Raw genomic sequence first — 18,168 nt, forward strand, 5'->3', positions numbered from 1 at the left:
AAGCAGAGGGAAGCAGTGGGGCTCACTAGAAGTGGACAGTGAAAGTGATGAGGTCACCCATGTGCTGGCCTAGTTGGCAAATTTCCACACCACATGACAGCGTCTCAACTCTTCCACACCCCCGGGATCCTATAGCCAGAACGCTACTGTCTCCTCTTCCTCCCCTGGGTAAGAGAATACAGCAGTAAACAAGTTCACCCTACAAGAACTCCAGCACTTTTTTCCGCTCTCCTTTTCCTTTCAGAAACATTCAGGGCAAAAGACACTCTCAACATCTGTCTTCACCTAACCCCAGCTTGTTTTCCATTCTCCTGCATACACTTTCAGGTCCACGGCGGCAGCCCAGATACACATACAAACCTAGGCCCAAGAGCTTCAAGCTTCTTGCAAGGTAAGCCAAAGGCCGGGTGTTCCCAGATGAGAGTCCTTTGTTCTCTGCCTGCTGAGTTTTGTTTGTCTCCTTATTTTACTGACCAGAGGCTACAATCAAACGCCAGAGAAGAAGTCAGAATGGAAAGCCAAGAGAGGATCTCAAGAGTCCCACGCTCCTTCCTGGAGTGGGAGGGGGAAAAGCAGTCACATCGCGCTGGCCCACAGTGAAGACCCTGAAGGTGGTGGCAGAGCCCGCTCTGTGATTTTCCTCAGCAGAGTCAATCCAACCTGACTCAGTAGGAGATGAGGCCGGTGAGGTTAAAGGGTGACAAATTTTGGAAGGGAAAAACAGGAAAATCATGTTGGGGGAATATTACCTTAATTCATTCTAGACAAGAGGCAATTTTGAATGAACCACTCAGTTATAAAGAAAAAAAAATCATCTCTCTAGTTCATTTTAAAACATCAGTGAATCATTAGCATGAACAAAAAAAACCCCAATCCTTAGGAAGTTTTATGGATGGATTAGGAAGTTGTGGGGCTGATTTTAGGTCCTGCCACCACCAGAGTCAGCGTTCTGACTGTAACACCAGGGGAATAAAGGGAATAAAGGGCCGTGTGAGTTTCTGGTGTCTTTGAGTGTATAGCAAGCAAGGAGTGCCCGGGGTGGCAAGGAGTGTAAGGAGGGAAGTGATCAGGGGGGGTGACTAAAGAGCTTGGAGGGAGGGACGGAGGTAGAGAAGGCTCTCCCAGGGGGCCCTGGCAGCCTGGGCTGACTGGAAGAACCACAGAACTTGAGGTGTGTGGGGGGGATTGGAGGGGTAGAACTTGAAGAACCCAGTGACTTGGTGTCAGCTTGATCATTTGCCCTCTGGGAGCCTGGACCAGCCAGTCCCTACTCTCTCTGTAACATGTAAGTGTGGTCCCTTTTAATCTTATGAGGGCTCTGTAACCTGTGCATTGCTATACACCACGGTAAGGTGTTCACATTATTTATAAACTGAGAAACTATTTATTTGCTCAGGGTAATGCTGACAACTGGGATTAAAGCAGAGTAGATGGGAGAAAGGGTTGCTTGGAAGGTTTTGGAGACGCCCTATCACATACCAGGCCATGAAGCCTGCCCTAAGGCTTCACCACTTCTAATCTGTTTCACCTTTTACTCAGGAGGATGCACCTTCACAAGTTGCCTGCTTCAGACAACCCAATCTGTGGGGGCAGAGGCATGGTTGGGGTCACAGGCACAAAGGCGGATTGGGTTTCCACAAATGAAAATTATAGCTGCCCTTAGAAATGACCTCTAGAAAGAACGCCCTGCAAAAATCCAAGGGGGCACTACTTTGGCCACTCTGCTGTTCGGGCCCAGTGAAACATCACTGCAGGAAGCACATCCCGTGACACCAGACACAGTAGGTGCTAACGCTCAGTGAACAGAGGATGAACAAATGTTGGGGGGCTGCATCGGGGGCATAGTGCTCTTTTAGGGAGTCAACCTCAGGGTTTTCTGTGTCGTGGGGCAGTGCCATAAAGCCCAGCTGGCAAGGACCTATGGGGGGAGGTAGGGGTCAAAGGACATATCGTGGCTGCACCTCCTTTTTGAGAAAGTTCACAAAGTATAGGTTATCCACAGAGACCCCTGGGATGACTTTTTTCCGGTACTTTCTTACTTCTGGACACAAGATTCTGGCCTCTTTGCTGAGCAAGACTGGGAGAGGGTCATTTTATGTCTTCCTAGGTCGGCCTGTCACCACTTTCCCACGTGACTCCCCAAGCCAGCTCATTTCTTTTGCCAGGTCAGCTTCTTCCGCAGACCACACTGTTCTGGAGTGATGGGGTGGAAGATGGTATGGAGTGGTCTGGCTCAGGAAGTGGACTGGCTGTTCTAAAAACAGTATTCAAAGTCAAGACGCAGGACTACCTGAAGGACCCAGGACCTCATTTTATATGTGTGAGGAGTAAGACCCCAGCTAGTTAGTGCCAGACACAGGGCTGGGACCACCTCTTCCCCAGAGTCATTTATTCTGCTACTCCACCAGGCTTTCTTTCATCATATATAGTCAACCCTTGCATAACATGGGCTCAAACTACATGAGTCCATTTAAATGCTGCTATTTTTCATCCCCCTCATCTTTCTTCTCCACCTCAGCCTTGTGAACATGAAAACCATGAGGATGAAGACCTTTATGGTGATCTATTTATTTTTTACATAATCTTTTCTCTACCTTAAGTATAGTTTATAATAACACACAAACAATGTGTTAATTGACTATTTGTTATCAGTCAGGCTTCTGGTCAACCACAGGTATTGGTAGTTAAGTTTTGGGGGTGTCAGAAGTTATACATGGGGTCTCCCTGGTGGTGCAGGGGTTAAAGACAGAGCTAACAAGCTATCGCCACTACATTTAGATCCCAAGCTGACCAGGGAGCAACCCACATGGTGCAGCAGACCTCTCCTTTCTGCCCGCTGCTCCCCTCAGCAGTGTATTTCAGTCAATCTGCCTGTTCTGTTCCCCACTCTGTCTCTGGTGAATCCTCTCACCCCCTGCACCTCTGGCCTGTACCCCAGTTCTTGTATGCATAAATACAAATAAATCTTAAAAAAAAAAAGAATTTATACATGGATTTTCAACTGTGCAGGGACCGGCACCCCTAACCGCCACATTGGTCAAGGGTCCACTGTTTATATCACTCTTCTTTCTCTTTGCCCACTCCCATGTTCACTCTCTGCCCTGCTCCTAGCGGGGGTCTCTTGGGAGCTGAGTCTGTCATCTGGAAAGCTTGTTTTGGCCCTAAAACCAGGTTGCTTTCTAAGCAGCAGAAGTCAATGCCAATATGGGATATGGCAAAAGGGGAAGATAAGGCTACTCCTCAGAAACCTGAAGAGTCTTGTCTGTCACCCCTGGGCATTAGATATTTATTTCCCCAGACTCATTGGTTTCTCTGCCTTGTGCTACACACACCTCCTACCCCGCATCATATGACCATCATATGTTCTGTGGAACTCTGGGAACTCCATTTGGATTTTTTGGTCTTTCTGGTTTGCCCTTTTCTTGGGAGTGGGCTGGAGGTGGCTTGGAAAGGCTTCCAAAACTAAGCCTCTCCTTGTCTTTTCAGATAAGAGAGGACAGCCAGTAGGAAGGAGAAAAAAACTGGCCAGACTTGCCAAAGTCCATAAAGACAGATGGTGAAGAAGAGAGGGAAAGAGTGAGCATGAGAAACAACAGGGGGTGGAAGGAAGAGAAGGAACAATATACATCATCATGAGTGGAGAGAGAAAGCTTAAGGGAAGCAGAACAGAGAGAGGAGGCCAGGGTAGAAAAAAAGAAAGATGGAATGTACTAAGCAGACAGCTGCTGAAAAGGGAAGCTAGTGACGCCACTTTGGAGTAATCAGAACACCCTGTTCCTCTCCAGAATTTCAAAATAAGCACCTTTTGGGGATGGAGCACCCCAACCCTTTAAAACAGCTGTAAATTTCACCTGGGGCATGGGCCTGTCAGAGGCATTGGTTTCTTGGTCTCACCTTTTGCGGGGGCATGCACTTTTCTGTCTCTGCCACACTCCGGCCAGCCCTCCCTCCCCCAATCCTGGAGCAAAAGGGGCAAGGTGATGCCCTCAGACCTGCCCTCCGGGTGCCCACAGGGGAGCAGTGGGTCAGTATCCAGCCTGCAGGCAGGGGGTGTGGCGATGCTCCACTCTGTGATAGGCTGCGCAGGGCTCCTTGGCCGCCACCTCCCTGCGCTTGGGAGAAGATGGGCACGTGTTTCTAATTGTGGAAAAGCTGCTCGGGCTTTGGCCTGCTCAGCTTCAGCCGTTTCCAGATCTAGGAGGTAACCAGTGCCGGCTGCCAAAAGGCTGTGATAGGCAAAGAAAACACTGAGAGCCCTGTTTGAGTTCTAACGCACACAACCCCGGGTTCTGATAAGGTTCCAGTTCTGCCCATGGCTGGTCAGGCAGGCCGGAGCTATTTCCTCTTCACAGACCTCAGAGTGGCCTGGGGGGAATTGGGGTAGGAGTGCAGACACAGAGCTGGCTTCCTAGAATCCTTCACTGTTCTCACAGAGGGTGAGGAGTCACTTTGTAAAATCTCAAGTCTCTGCCTACCTAAAACAAAGGTTCATGTTATGGTACATGTAAATAACTTGACTGATGAAAGACAAAAACATCAAAAACAAAGCAAGTGCAGCAACAAAAATATCAAAGCAGCCCTTCCCCAGGAACTAAGCTTTGATCCCAGTTTCTCAGTCTGCAATGAGATTTGGAAACAGATCTTGCCTGCAGTTAACATTTTGCCCTTCTCCAGCCCTTTTCATCTGGAAGCACTGACAACACTGTAGAAATCTCAGAAGTTCCTCTAAGGAGAGGCGGAGTGCTGAGCTTTGGGTGCAAAAGGGCCTCTGTTCTCCAAGGACGAATGAGCAGAGGAGGAGGGCTACAGAGACTCGGGGGTGGGGGGGTGTTCTGGAGGTCCAGAGGCTGGCAGCTTACCTGGACACTTGGAGCTAAGCTCCCACCTAGGCTGCCCCACCCCTACTCCTTCCCTTCCTGGCTCTCTCTTCCCCTTCCTTCTTATCCTGATCCCTCCCTGCCACTTGCCAGACTTGGAATTTCTGCTGAATCACCATCCAGTACTTGGTTCAGCCAAGAAGCTAGAACAACCCAGCTCAGCATTTTCCAAGAGCTGAGTAGTTCTCTCTTCAACATTAGCTAAACATGTGAGGGAAAGCCAGGCAATGCAGACCTGGCTACCTGTGGCGGTGTTTTAGCCCTACTCATTGCTCTTTCAGTCCAGTCCTGAAAAATTCCTGTTATCTTTAGTCCCAAATCTCAAGTCTGATGCCCCCAAGGAGGAGCAAAGAGGATGGGACGGAAGCTGCATAGGTCTCAGGAGGGTGAGCCTGACATCTCCAGGTCTGGTGGGTTCAGACTGGAAACTCATGGGCTCTGTTAGCATCCAGTGAGGCCTATTCACCTGAACCCAGGCTGCAAAATTCCCAAGATTGGTTCAATTGCAACCCAACTTCAAGGACAGCTAGAGTTCAAACTTGCTAACCTTTCAAAACAAACCTTGTCCTCACTTCTTTCCCCCAAAGCTCCCATCAACAGCAGGCCACCCTCCCTCCCTCCTTCCAGTCTTCTGATTTTATGTTCTTGGGAATGTGGTATAAATTTGATGTGTCATATTAACCCTTAAAATTCACCAGACATAATTAATAGGTGCCTTTATAAACCACATGTGCTAGATCCTCTGGAAAAAATGAGATCCTTGAGAATCAGCAAAAGACAGGAGAATTGATGCTTCTAGCCTAGCTCAAGAAAGTGAGCAAGTCAAAAGAAAAGAAAAAAGAAAAAGGGCTTCCCTGGTGGTGCCATTGGTTAAGGACAGCACTATGAAGCTATCCACAGCCACTGCAACATGAGTTTGATCCCTGGCCAGGGAGCTGACCCACATGGCGCAGCAGACCTCTCCTGTCTCACCTGCTGCTCCCTTCAGCAGTGTACTTCAGTCAGTCTGCCTGTTCTGCTCCCCACTCTGCCTCTGGCGAATCCTTTCACCCTTTCCCTCCTGCCTCTGGCCTGTATCCCAGTTCTTGTATGCATAAATAAACAAATCTTAAAAAAAAAAAAAAAAGAAAGAAAGTGAGCAAGTCATGTTAGTCATGTTGCTCTAGAGCAGGCCTTCTAGCAGCATCCTGGAGTAACTACCCTAAACCACCCTAAAGACTTCCATCCAAAGATCCACTCAGTGCTCCTCATGGTTTGGGGAGGAAATGCAAAGCAGAAGTGGAGAGCACACATTGTAAATGTTCACCACAACACAGGAGGCAGTTAAGTTGAGATACATTTCATTTTGATTTTTAGATGAGCTACATTCCTCCCTTTTAGTTGTCAATCAGCAAGTCTAGCTAACGCTTCTAAATCTTCATTGTTCTGTCCCCTTGTAGCTTCATTTTAATTTCACTCTCTAGTCTGGCGCTCTGGCCTGCTCCCAATGTCATGGTCTTCACTCAGAAGTAAACCTGATCACATTACTTCTCTGCCCAGAATTTTTCAGTAGTTCCCATTCCTTGGATAAAGTCTGCTCTTTTTTGAAAATATAGGAGACCCTTCAAGATTTGGCTGTTTCAGCTTTATCTCCTGTCACTCTCCTAGGTACTACTTACACAAATGTACAGTTAGACCTCATTTAACATGGTTGATGGGTTTTTGGAAACCAGTTTTAAGGAAAGTGTATGCCCAAACTGGGTCTTTGAATAATGTTTCACTCAATGTTGACTACAATTTATTTTTCCTTCTAGTTACTGCAAAACAACATTGAATGTAATAAAGTTATTCAAAGACCAGATATATTTTCTTTTCTCCAACAGATCATGTCTCTTTTGACCCAAGTCTTGCCTGCATCTTTCCCACTATTGTTCTATGTTACGCTTATCTGGGGCCTGCTTATTTACCTTTCAAGATTTAACTCAACCTGGGAGCCTTCCCAAGCACTCCTCTCCCATCACTAAAGCACCTTTCTCTGTGTTGTAAACACTTCTCCCCTTACATTGTATTGTAATTATTTGTTTGTACACTGATTGCTTTACTTGTTTTAAATCTCTTCCAAGACTCCATATAATGTCTTATCTCCTTTCAATGTAGGAGCTCAATGTAATGATTAACTGATAGATTTGTAATTTCTTCTTTCTAGGAGGCCTACTTACAGAATAATTTTAGTCTTAATTCATCATAAAAATGAAAAATAGGATTTTAGACAAACTTACCATTGAGTAGAAATCAAGAGATTTTCCATACAATTAGATTTGAAATGTTAGTTAGGTAGAAGATATATATAGAGAAAAAGGGAACTTAGATGTATGGGAATCACATCTAGGCTTGTGCCTCGGGCAAACCAGTTTGTATTTGTCTGGAGTCATACATATGAGGCTGATGAGACACCAAAGAACCTTTTGGGGGTGAGAGAATGGGAGGAAGACAGGTCTCCCAAGGCATCTGATGAAATACATTTAGTTCAAGGGGATGAGAAGTTTGGACTAGAGAATATGGAACCTCAAAGGAAGATGAACTGAGATTAAGGGATTTAAAAGTTAAGAAAGACTGTTGAACCCTCAGATGTCAAGGGATTAATTTGCAAGAGACTTGCAACACACACAAATTTAACTATCACAACATCCTGCATCAAGCACCTGGATTCTCTGTGGAGGAATTGCAGAGCCACTTAAAGTTAAAAGTAATACATACAGGGAAGTTCTTTCCCTTCCAAATTGCTCAAGGAAAAAAGAGGAGAAATCTGAAGCTCTGGAAAATTAACTTCTTAGGAATCTCAGTACAAAGATGGAAAACAAGATAAGAAGAAGTTTTTCCTTATGAAATGTGGGGTATTTACTCCATTCTTCTGGGGTGAGAAAGGAGAAGGTGCTTGAGTACAAAACACTCAGGGAGAGGAGGGGGTCTTCAATTAGAAGAAAAAATTCTACCTTAGATGTTGTAGCCCCAACAGAGAAAAAGGAGACCAGTCCCTAAGGGGGGGGAGAGAGATCCCCAAGGAAAACCCAGAGATGGGAAGAAGCACAAACACGGGTTCCAGAATACCTGGTGTTCCCTCTGATACTAGGACCACTTTGTTTACCACAGTAGCACCCCTGTGAACCATGGAGGACACATTCAAGACCCACAGTGAATGTCTGAAACCTAGAAGAGTACCAAACCTTAAATATACTATGCTTTTTCCTATACATACATACCCATGATGGTTTAATTTATAAATTCGGCACAGTAAGAGGTTAGCGACAATAATGAATATTGAAATAGGGGCTTCCCTGGTGGCACAGAGGTTAAAGTCTCAGCTCTATGAAGCTCTCATCACCCACTGCAGCAACCAGTCACTGAGGTACAAGTTCAATCCCCATGCCAGGGAGCTAATCCACATGGCACAGCAGAACTCTCCTGCCTCTCCCGCTGCTCCCCTCAGCAGTGTGTTTCAGTAAATCTACCTGTTCTGCTCCCCACTCTGTCTCTGGTGAATCCTCTCACCCCCTCAAATCTCTGTCCTACACCTCAGTTATTGTATGCATAAATAAATAAAAAGAAATCTTAAAAAAAAAGAAATAGAACTAAAATAATATACTGTAATAAAAGTTGTGTGAATATGGTCTCTCTCAAAATATCTTGGACTTCAGTTGACCATAGGTAACTGGAACTTCGGAGAATAAGACTATGGATAAAGGGGCATCCTGGAACTAGAAACTCAGGTACTAGCCAAAAGATGCATCTAAATGATAAAAGAGTAAGCTGCATAAATTGCCTATCAATGTATGTGCAGAGATGTGCTGGTTGCATGCATTTTGTTTGAAAGAGATCCACTGTTGCCACAACTACTGGGCAGGGGAGAAGGGGAAGATAAAGGGAGGCTTTCACAGTTAACTCTCTCTATATATTATTGGAATCTTGCATCTAGACAATATAGTCACTTAGTTAGGAAACACTGGAAAAAAAAAAAAAAGGAAGAAAGAAGAAACACCTGAACAAATTGCAAAAGAAGGCTCCCAAACCAAGTTTAATAGCCCTGTCCCAACTCTTCCCTCCCACTAACATGCTTGTTCTGGAGAAGGGAGAAAGGCTTTTCATTTAATTAAAATGTAAAATACTTTCTTTTTTTCCTGCCTGGTGGCTAGGGATATTCTGCCGACTCAGCAGTGAATAATCAGCTTTGACCTAAATAATAGAATAACTCAAAGTGGCCACTGCAGCTGCAAAAGCGTGATCTGAATCTGCAGTTCCTTTCCTCTCCTTCTTCTCTCTCCCACCCCTCCAGGCTCCACGCAGGCAGACAAGTCAGTGACAGCAGTTTCTTTCCATTTTTCCACCCTTATCTGCTTCATCACACTGTCATTTCTCATCTGATCTATTCCAAAACAGCCTCTCCATGGAATCAGACTTGACCTCATCATCTTCCCTCCCACAGCAAACCCTGGCTAGGGGCTTTGCCACTCCAGTTCTCCTCCCTGGGCTCCATGCCCTGTCCTCCAGCTCCTCAAGCCAACCCCTCCACTCCACACCAGCAACTTCACCACAGAGGGGAGCTTGGCTCTCAAATACTTTCATTCCACATTGGCTGGAGTCCATCATCAGCACACCGAAATGACACAGCAGAAAGAAGAGCTTCTTATAGAAATACATCCAGGTCATCCCCAAGCTCTCTGAAGCTTCTCTAAAGAACACAGCTACTCCAGGTCTACCTCCAAAGAGCTCTGGACCTATTTTACACAGCTGGCTTGCCTGCCAAGAGGATGGAATATAGCTGGCTGCTGGCAGGAGGAAGGCTGGAATAAAAGATGTGGACATTTGATGAAAGCCTTTTTGAGAGCTGGTTTCTGTTTTGCTGGATACCCTAATAGACAATTTGAGGGGCTTGCAGAAGTGGGTAAGAAAAAAAAAGGTGGGCCTGCCTGGTGGCATAAGGGGTTAAGCACAGCACTGTGAAGCTGTCCACAGCCTCTGCAGCATGAATTTGATCCCTGGCTGGCCAGGGAGGTGATCCACATGGTGCAGCAGACCTCTCCTGTCTTACCCACTGCTCCCCTCAGCAGTGTATTTCAGTCAGTCCGCCTGTTCTGTTCCCCACTCTGTCTCTGGTGAATCCTCTCACCCCCACACCTCTGGCCTGTACCCCAGTTCTTGTATGCATTATTAAATAAATCTTTAGAAAAAAGTATTCAAGAAAACATAAACTGTGCACTAAACTCAAAGCAGCTGGGCATCTCTGGCCTCAAAGGGCAAGCATGTGGCTATCTATGCCTACTCATCCCCCATGGGGAGAGGAGTTGGGGGCTCACACACCCTTCACCCCTGGGAGGAAAAAGAGAGCACACAGGGTGAGGTGATGAACTGCTTTCCATTTTCCTCAAAGGAAATAAGAAGGAATAGCTTGGACTTAAGAAGATATTTCTGCTTATGGAGGTGGAAAAGTACTTGAACACATCTCAAGGACACTGACAAATCCCGTCTCTGGAGGACAAGGTTGTCTGCTATATAATCACAGGTAGTTCTACGCAGGAGGCAGAGGGCAGATAAACGGTATTGAACCTTTGACTGCAGGGTTTGGGAAAGGTGAGGAGTTTCTCAATTCCTCCTTGGCCGGGTGCTGGTGGTGTCCAGGTGAGGGATGGGCTGCAGAGGGGACTGTCACAACAACCTGTCTGTCTGGAGCTGAGTTCTAGGCAGGAACAGAGAAGTCCTTATTTCCTGGGAGGGTTTGGCCTCCACTGTACTGACTACTCCAGAGGGTCTGGAATTCTGCAGGGGTCACCTGGCCCTGGCAGCTTTGAAATATGCAAAGGAAGCAGTGGGGTCTAGCCGTGCAGGGAACTGGACCACGTGGCCTGGTCCCTCTCCTAAGGGTGGACGAAACAGTTTGAGGTTTGCCATTTCTAGCTGAAGCGTAGGGGCATTTCTTGTCTTTGTCACTTTAGCAGCATCAGCATAAAAAAGGAAGCCGTGTCTGTGCACAGCACCCTGAAATAGCAGTGGCCAGCGCTCATGTGGCAATCCTTCCACTCGAGCCTGTCTGGTGGTAGAAACAGCAGCTCTTCCTGCATTCTCACACCCTTTGTCTCCACCTCCCCCAGCTCTGGACCCAACTAGAACAACAACAACAAAAAAAAAAAAAAAAAAAAAAAAAAGGAAAAGACAAGACTAAAAGAGGCCGTGCTGAGAGCGAGCACAGATGCCACTTACATAAGCAGATGGCAGCCAGGAGTCGGAGGCCAGACTCCGGGGGGAAGCAGGTGGGGAAGAGTGGCTGTAACACGTAGTTGGAGAAGGTGAGGGCGATGACAGCCTGGTTGGTGGGGTAGATCACCAGCACCGCAATCCATAGCCTCAGGAACCTGAAGCGGGGACAGGATGGAACTTGACTCAAGAGGCAGTGAGATCCCCCACCCACCACCCCAGGCATGGCGGGGATTCAGAAGTCATCAGGGGAAGCCTGGGCAAGTCACTGGACAGTGTTAGAAGAGGTAGGTGGACTAAAGGGATGTGTTTCTGTTTGTTTTCAGGGGTGCCGAGGAGGTTAGTCACCATTCAAATGAAACACCCAACACTCTGCAATGACAATAAAATTATTTAACAATGAAGAGCTACATTTCAACTACTACTAACAGTCTTGGCCTTCTCTCTCTCTTCCTTCTCCTTTCATCAACTCTTCTCTTCTACTCTGGCACCCCAGCATGCAGTGGTAGAAAATAAAATTTATAGCCCCCGGATTTTGACAGCCAGGACATGCTGAGGGTGTGCTTACTTAAGCAACAGCCGGGGGGGGGGGGGGGGCATCAATTGGGGTCTGTGGGGGAAGTGTCCTCCACACTGGGACCTCCCTGGTGGGGGTTGAGTGCTTGGGTAGCAGGGCTGAAGAAACTGAGGAAATTCAAGATCAGGGCCATGCCCCGGAGGGAGACCATTATGCCTGGTAAAGTGAGAAGCAGGTACCTGTCTCAGAGAGTCATTCTCATTGTCAAGATAAAAGGGTTTTGTGTTGTGATGTGCTTTCCCGGTAGCCTACAGTCGAGCTGTCATAGAGTTCTGCTTGCTCTAACTCACAGAATCTGTTCCACTGAGATCAACAGAGATTAAAATCAAGGCCTGGTTCCTCTGCCACTCTCAGCAGCACTGAGGCCACTCAAGGCTACGCTAGCCACCGTGACATGCAGAGGGGAGACCAGCCCATTCCCCGGCTCTCTTCAGCTTCTTGGAAACTCCTGACCTTGGCTTTCAAGACTGCTGGGGCTTCTGCAGGTCCTCTTACCCAGCCAGTCCTCCGAAGATGTCCTTGACATAGGAGTAGTCACCGCCAGATTTGGGGATGGTGACCCCGAGCTCAGCATAGCACAGGGCTCCCACAGCTGTGATGAGACCCGTTACGATCCAGACGATGAGCGCAAAGCCCACAGAGCCCGCATTCTCCAGCACGCCCTTTGGTGATACGAAGATGCCAGAACCGATGATGTTCCCTGCACGGAGCAAAGGGGAGACGCTGGAGTCAGCACGGTTAGCACGAGCAGCATGCGCAGGAGTAGGCGCATCTGATCTGATTCTAACCTGCCTGTGGGATGCTTAAATCACCCTTAGACAGTGTGTCTAGCAGTAACTCTCCTTCAAAACAGGGAAGGAGGAGCAGATGATGGATAGGAATAGACCAGGAACTTGCTCAGGTATTTCACCGGTGTCACTCAATCCCAGGACAACCCTATGGAATCAGATATCATTTCTCGGGCCTCCCCGGTGGCGCAGTGGTTGAGCACTGGGTTACGAAGCTGCCCGCGGCCTCTGCAGCGCTGGTTCGATCCCCGGCTGCTCTCCGGCCACTGGAGGAGGGTCCCACATGGCACGCAGACCTCTCCTGCCGCCCGCTGCTCCCCTCAGCAGTGTACTTTGGTCCTTCTGTCTGTTCTGTTCCCTGCTCTGGCTCTGGTGAATTCTCTCACCCTCCCGCGCTTCTGACTGTACCCAGTGCTTGTATAAACAAAACAAACAAACAAACAAATAAATAAATAAAACATGCCTCTATTTAAAAAAAAAAAAACATATCATTTCTCCCATTTTGCAGATGAGGAAACCAAGTCTCAGACATACCAAGTGCATTTTCCAGGTACACACACAGCAAGTGGTGGTGCACATATTGAACTTTAGGAACCTCTGACCAGACTGCACACAGCCCGCCCAAGGTGACCAAAGGTTCTTAGACTGACTGGAAATGGCAGGGCTGAAGAACCAGGCTTTTCTCAGAGACTGGATGCCAGTTAGAAAGCTGTCAGGAGGAGCCAAACTTTTTGGGCAGATTGTGGTCACGCCCTGTGACTGGGAGTTTTCAAGACCTGTGAGCTTGGACAGCACTCCTAAAGGCTGGCCTCTACTCCCAACACGACAGCCCCACCTTTGTGAGGAACTGAAATAGCCCTATAAAACACTCCCTGTAGTTTGAAAGTGTGAGGGCAAGTACGTGCAAAGACTCAACACTATAGTCTTCCAAAGGTCTTTCTCCTCCACGGTTTCATGTGGCACTCACAGCAGCCTTATGGGCTTCAAGGAGAAGAGGAAGGGCTGGTGCATTTCTATGTTGCAGACCAAGAGACTAAGTGCAGAGGGGTTAAATGACTTTTCCCAAATTCCACAGCCACTGATGGATAAAACTGGATCCAGAAGTTAGTCTCCCAATGCTTAAAGCACTCTTTCCACCAACCCACTCTGCTTTTCTATCTAAGGGGCTGGTTTTCTCCTGAGAGATGAGGGTGAATGTTTGGCTACAAGGTTGTGCGTGCTGGCCAGGCGAGGAGTAGGAGTGCAGCTCCTGACATGCTCCGTCCCTTGCTTTCCCTTGTCCACTTCTTGTAATTCAAGGTGGGGGTGAGGGTTCATGGGACAGGTGCTCTTTAAGTTCTCTCTGCACATCCCACCCAGTTGCACCATTAAAGGCCTATGTGTGTGTGTGGAGGGGGGGGCCTCCCTGGTGGCACAAGGGGTTAAGACCCAGCACTATGAAGCTATCCCCAGCCTCTGCAGCAAGAGTTCAATGCCCGACCAGTGAGGTGACCCACATGGCACAGCAGACCTCTCCTGACTAGCCTGCTGCTCCCCTCAGCAGTTTATTTCAGTCAGTCTGCCTGTTCTGTTCCCCACTCTGTCTCCGGTGAATCTTCTCACTGCCCCCCACACACCTCTGGCCTGTACCCCAGATCTTGTATGCATAAATAAATCTTTAAAAAAAAAATAGAGGCCTGCGGGAAGAAGCAGGCTAACTGGATGCAGGTAGCAATGCAGATCTGGAGTATCGTGAGTCAGTTGTATTTCATAGTGTTCTAAAGACATCTCAAATTCCCACCATCTCTCTTTCATGGTTTGTAACCAGTTCTAGGCTGAATGAAATGTAGAATATAGAATGTTATACTCAGTTTCCAAAACTGACTTTCAGATCTCAACCATAACTCAATCTCAATCCAGCCCTGAAGCTTTCATCTAAACCAAAATTCAATTTTTAATCCCAGGTCATGCACACAGTTACTTTAGTTAAAGGGATAGAGAAAATATTCACATTCTAAAAACATAAGGCTATATTCCTTGGAATACAAGACACTTTTCAAACTTAAAATTTGTAGCATGAAATGAGGAACGGGAGAGAGAAGCGGGCAGACAGGTTTAAAAGCAGCCACAGGCAGTAAGTCTGAAATATGGACAGAGGGCATGGGGCCACAGCTGGACTCAAATGGAAAGCAAGCACATTGCTGTCTCAAACACGCTTTCCTTCTCCTAGTGCTAATCATCTGACCCAACAGAACTGGGCTGTGCATAGAGGTGAAATGAAAAGAAAAAATGTTTCTTTGTGTTCAGATTTGTGACCTAAATGTCAGGCAGAAACAGAAAAAAGAGATTCTGGTGTCATGGGTTTTTAAAGGCATTTCCTTTTCTTGTCTATTTATTTAAAACCCTATGTTAGGAATAGAAGGCATCTTTCAACCCTCTTCTCTCTACAAGTTTCCACGTGCTTTGCATGAACTTGGGTCAGTGGAGACCAAACACCTCAGGGCACAGTAGCCCTGTCAAGTGACTCTTCCCCTGCCAATCTAAACACCTGGAAGACACCAAGTACTGGGAGCTAAAAGAACTAAAGATGGCATTGATAACAGTGTTGAATGGTGACAGTAAGTCCCTTGCCTAGCAGGAATTAATCAGAAGAGTGATCTATCGGGCATTTCAAAACCAGCTGAGAGAAGAGCAATGCAATTAGGGCTATAAACTGAGCTCAAGGGGTTAGAAAAGCAATATGCAAGAAAAACAGGGTTTGACTTTGGCCTTTAACATCATACAGAAAGGGAGGAGGGGAAAACAACTAGGTGTTTCTCAAAGTCAGGAATGACTGTGGAAAGGGTGGAAGAGGGGGGTGAATGTTACTGGAAAGATCCCATCTTCTCAGGAATGAAGAGTGTCAATATTCCACAGAGGGTTCTTGGAAAACAAACACCGCAACAGGGACCAGTCACCACTTTAGCTCTCCTGCTTTTCTCTGACATTTCCAGAGAGTGTGTACTCCCTCCCTCATTCCCCTTTGAGGAAGCCACCAGAAGGTGGAAGCCACCGGAAGGTGGGATGTGCCATCTGAACAGTCTTTGTGGGGTCTGACTGCTTCCCGCCTCCACTTACTCTTGGTTCACACATCCTTCCAAGGAGCTGCCAGAGCAATGATGAGGGTCATCATAGATTGGCATTGGAACAAAGTGCTCCCTTTGTAAAAATTGGGTCCTCTCCCCAACAATCTCAATTACAAAGCCAATCACTAAAAAAAATTGAGTTATGCCATGAAAACTGGTCACCAGGGAGCAGGTAAACAGGAATGTTTCTTAAAAAAAAAAAAAAAAAAAAGAGGAATGCTCTCCCTAATTCTAGGAAACTACTACCTAGAATCAGATAACACTTCCTCCACCATGGCAGTGGCCTCCTCTGGAGAAGATATGTCACTCAAAGCAGGGCTATGTTGTAGTGTGGAAAGAATGAGGAGGATACGTGCAATGCCCACCATATACAATCTCTAGTGTGATCCTTCAGTTAATATTTATCTCCCCCCTAGACTGTAAGCCCCCTGAGAGCAGGAACTGTGTTGCTCACTCTCACCTATGAAGTGTCTCCTGGGAGACAGTCTACAAATGTTTACCGAATGAATGATACAGGACATAATCTCCACTGGACAATTTAATATACCTAGTTCTTTGGGACCGTCTGATCCTGTGACGTGTGTCCAGTGTGCATTGTTGCCTGAGTAAAGCAGTCCACTTATTTCACTGCTGGGGAGAATAGACTGGCTATTATTACCTTCTCCAGTTTATGGGGGACGAAAGTAGGGCAACTATTATTCCCATTTTCCAAATGGGGAAAATGAGTGAGGTATTATTACTCCTATTTTGTGGTTGAAGGAATTTAGACCCAGAGATAGGTTTTTTTTTGCCTAAATCACAGGATAAGTTAGTAATAGTTGGACAGAAACTAAATCTTCTGTCACAGCCTCAAGCTTTCCCCGGCAAATAGTCATTCTGCATCCTCCACTTCATAGGCAATGGGAATGGTTCACAGAAGATGCTTATTAAAGAATCGGAACAGGGCCTCCCCTGGTGGTGCAGGTGCAGGCGGTTGAGTGCTGCACTGTGAAGTTGTCCGCAGTCTCTGCAGCGCTGGTTCGATCCCGGCCAGCCGGCGAGGGTCCCACAAGGCACTGCAGACCTCTCTTGTCGCACCCACTGCTCCCCTCAGCAGTGTATTTCGTCAGTCTGCCTGTTCTGTTCCCTGCTCTGTCTCTGGTTAATTCTCTCACCCTCCCGTGCATCTGGCCTGTACCCCGGTTCTTGTATAAATAAATAAATAAATAAATCTTTTTTTTAAAAAAAGAATCGGAACATTGATTTGATTCTTTCCTTCTATTTCAATCACCTTCAACAGTGATTTGCAAAATGTTCACGACCATTACCTTGCTGGACTCTCATAACTATGATCTTAGGTGCCCAGGGCAGGTGCTATCATTGCTACTTATCTTTGTGGAGACTGAGGTTCAGAAAGGTAAGTATACTTGATAAAAGTCACACACTCATAAGTGGCCAAGGCCTAGATGAAAGGCCAAGTCCTTGGACTCCTGGCCCAGGGTTTCCTCCCTAATCCACACCGCCTCTCCTCTAGAAATTGCACAACACTCACTTTAACTGCAGGGCTTTAATCTTGGATACTGTCCAACTGAGGTCTTTCTGGAGTGACTTCGGAAATGAAGATCTAGGAAGGGTTTGTTTTTTTTTTTAAAGATTTATTTATACATATAAGGACTGGGGTACAGGTCAGAGGTATGGGGGGTGAGGACCCACCAGAGACAGAATGGGGAACAGAACAGGCAAATTGACTGAATACACTGTTGAAGGGAGCAGCAGGCGAGTCAGGAGAGGTCTGCTGCACTATGTGGGTAGCTACCTGGCCAGGGATCAAACTCATGCTGCAGTGGCTGTGGGTAGCTTCATAGGTTGTGTGTTAACCTCTTGTGCCACCAGGGAGGCCCAGAAGGGGTTTTTTGACCCTAACTCTGAACCTTTCTGGATGAGATGCAGGTCGATTACGGTGGGGATTTTTTTCCCTCCATTGTTTGACTCTTCCTTCAGGAATGAGGTGCCCACTGATCTGGTATAGCCAACAGTACTTGAGGTCAGAGTTTTAGTCCTCCCTTTCATCCACCCCAACTAATAAAATAATCACCTTATTATATACATCTGCTGTAGTGAGAAATGGGTCCTAGCATGCCTGGACATTGAGGCCCAGCTTGGCTTGTTCTATCAAAGAAAAGCCAAACAAACCACCCCATTAAAAGGGGGCCAAATTGTATCAGTGGGCAAGTCTTCACTAGAAAAATGGCTAGAATTGAGAAAATCCACATTTTCCATAAATAACCACTAACTTCCCCCACTGTGGACCAATATCTGTGAAACTCCTATTAAGGCCTTACTCACATCCAGGCCTGTCCACACTAGAATGTTGTAGCCATTAAAGAATTTCCTAGAGCATGGAATTACAGACTTCTAGTGCCCCACAGAACCTCAGATCCAAAAGGGTTTGGCCTTCCATACTAACTCATGACAACTCAGAGCTCTTCCTTGGCCTCAAAGCTTCTGGCCATTCCTGTGACATGAGGAGAAAGCCATGGTAAAACCTCCTTGGTGCTTGTTCCATAAACTGGCGAGGAGGATTTAAGGATTTTCAGGGCAGGGAAACAAGATAAAAG

General features: G+C 46.8%; 1 protein-coding gene across 1 annotated transcript in view; it reads right to left on the reverse strand.

Moving 5' to 3' along the window:
- The window catches only part of SLC7A8 (solute carrier family 7 member 8), a gene marked incomplete at its 5' end in the record, with an annotated part of 48,239 nt that overhangs the window by 20,639 nt on the left and 9,432 nt on the right, over positions 1–18,168 (reverse strand). The window contains 2 exons of the mRNA XM_084239674.1: positions 11,109–11,260; positions 12,175–12,379. Coding sequence (XP_084095800.1) covers positions 11,109–11,260; positions 12,175–12,379 — 357 coding nt within the window. The remainder of the gene's footprint in view (positions 1–11,108; positions 11,261–12,174; positions 12,380–18,168) is intronic.

This window comes from Talpa europaea, assembly GCF_964194135.1.
Source record: "Talpa europaea genome assembly, chromosome: 8".
Taxonomy (NCBI): Eukaryota; Metazoa; Chordata; class Mammalia; order Eulipotyphla; family Talpidae; genus Talpa; species Talpa europaea.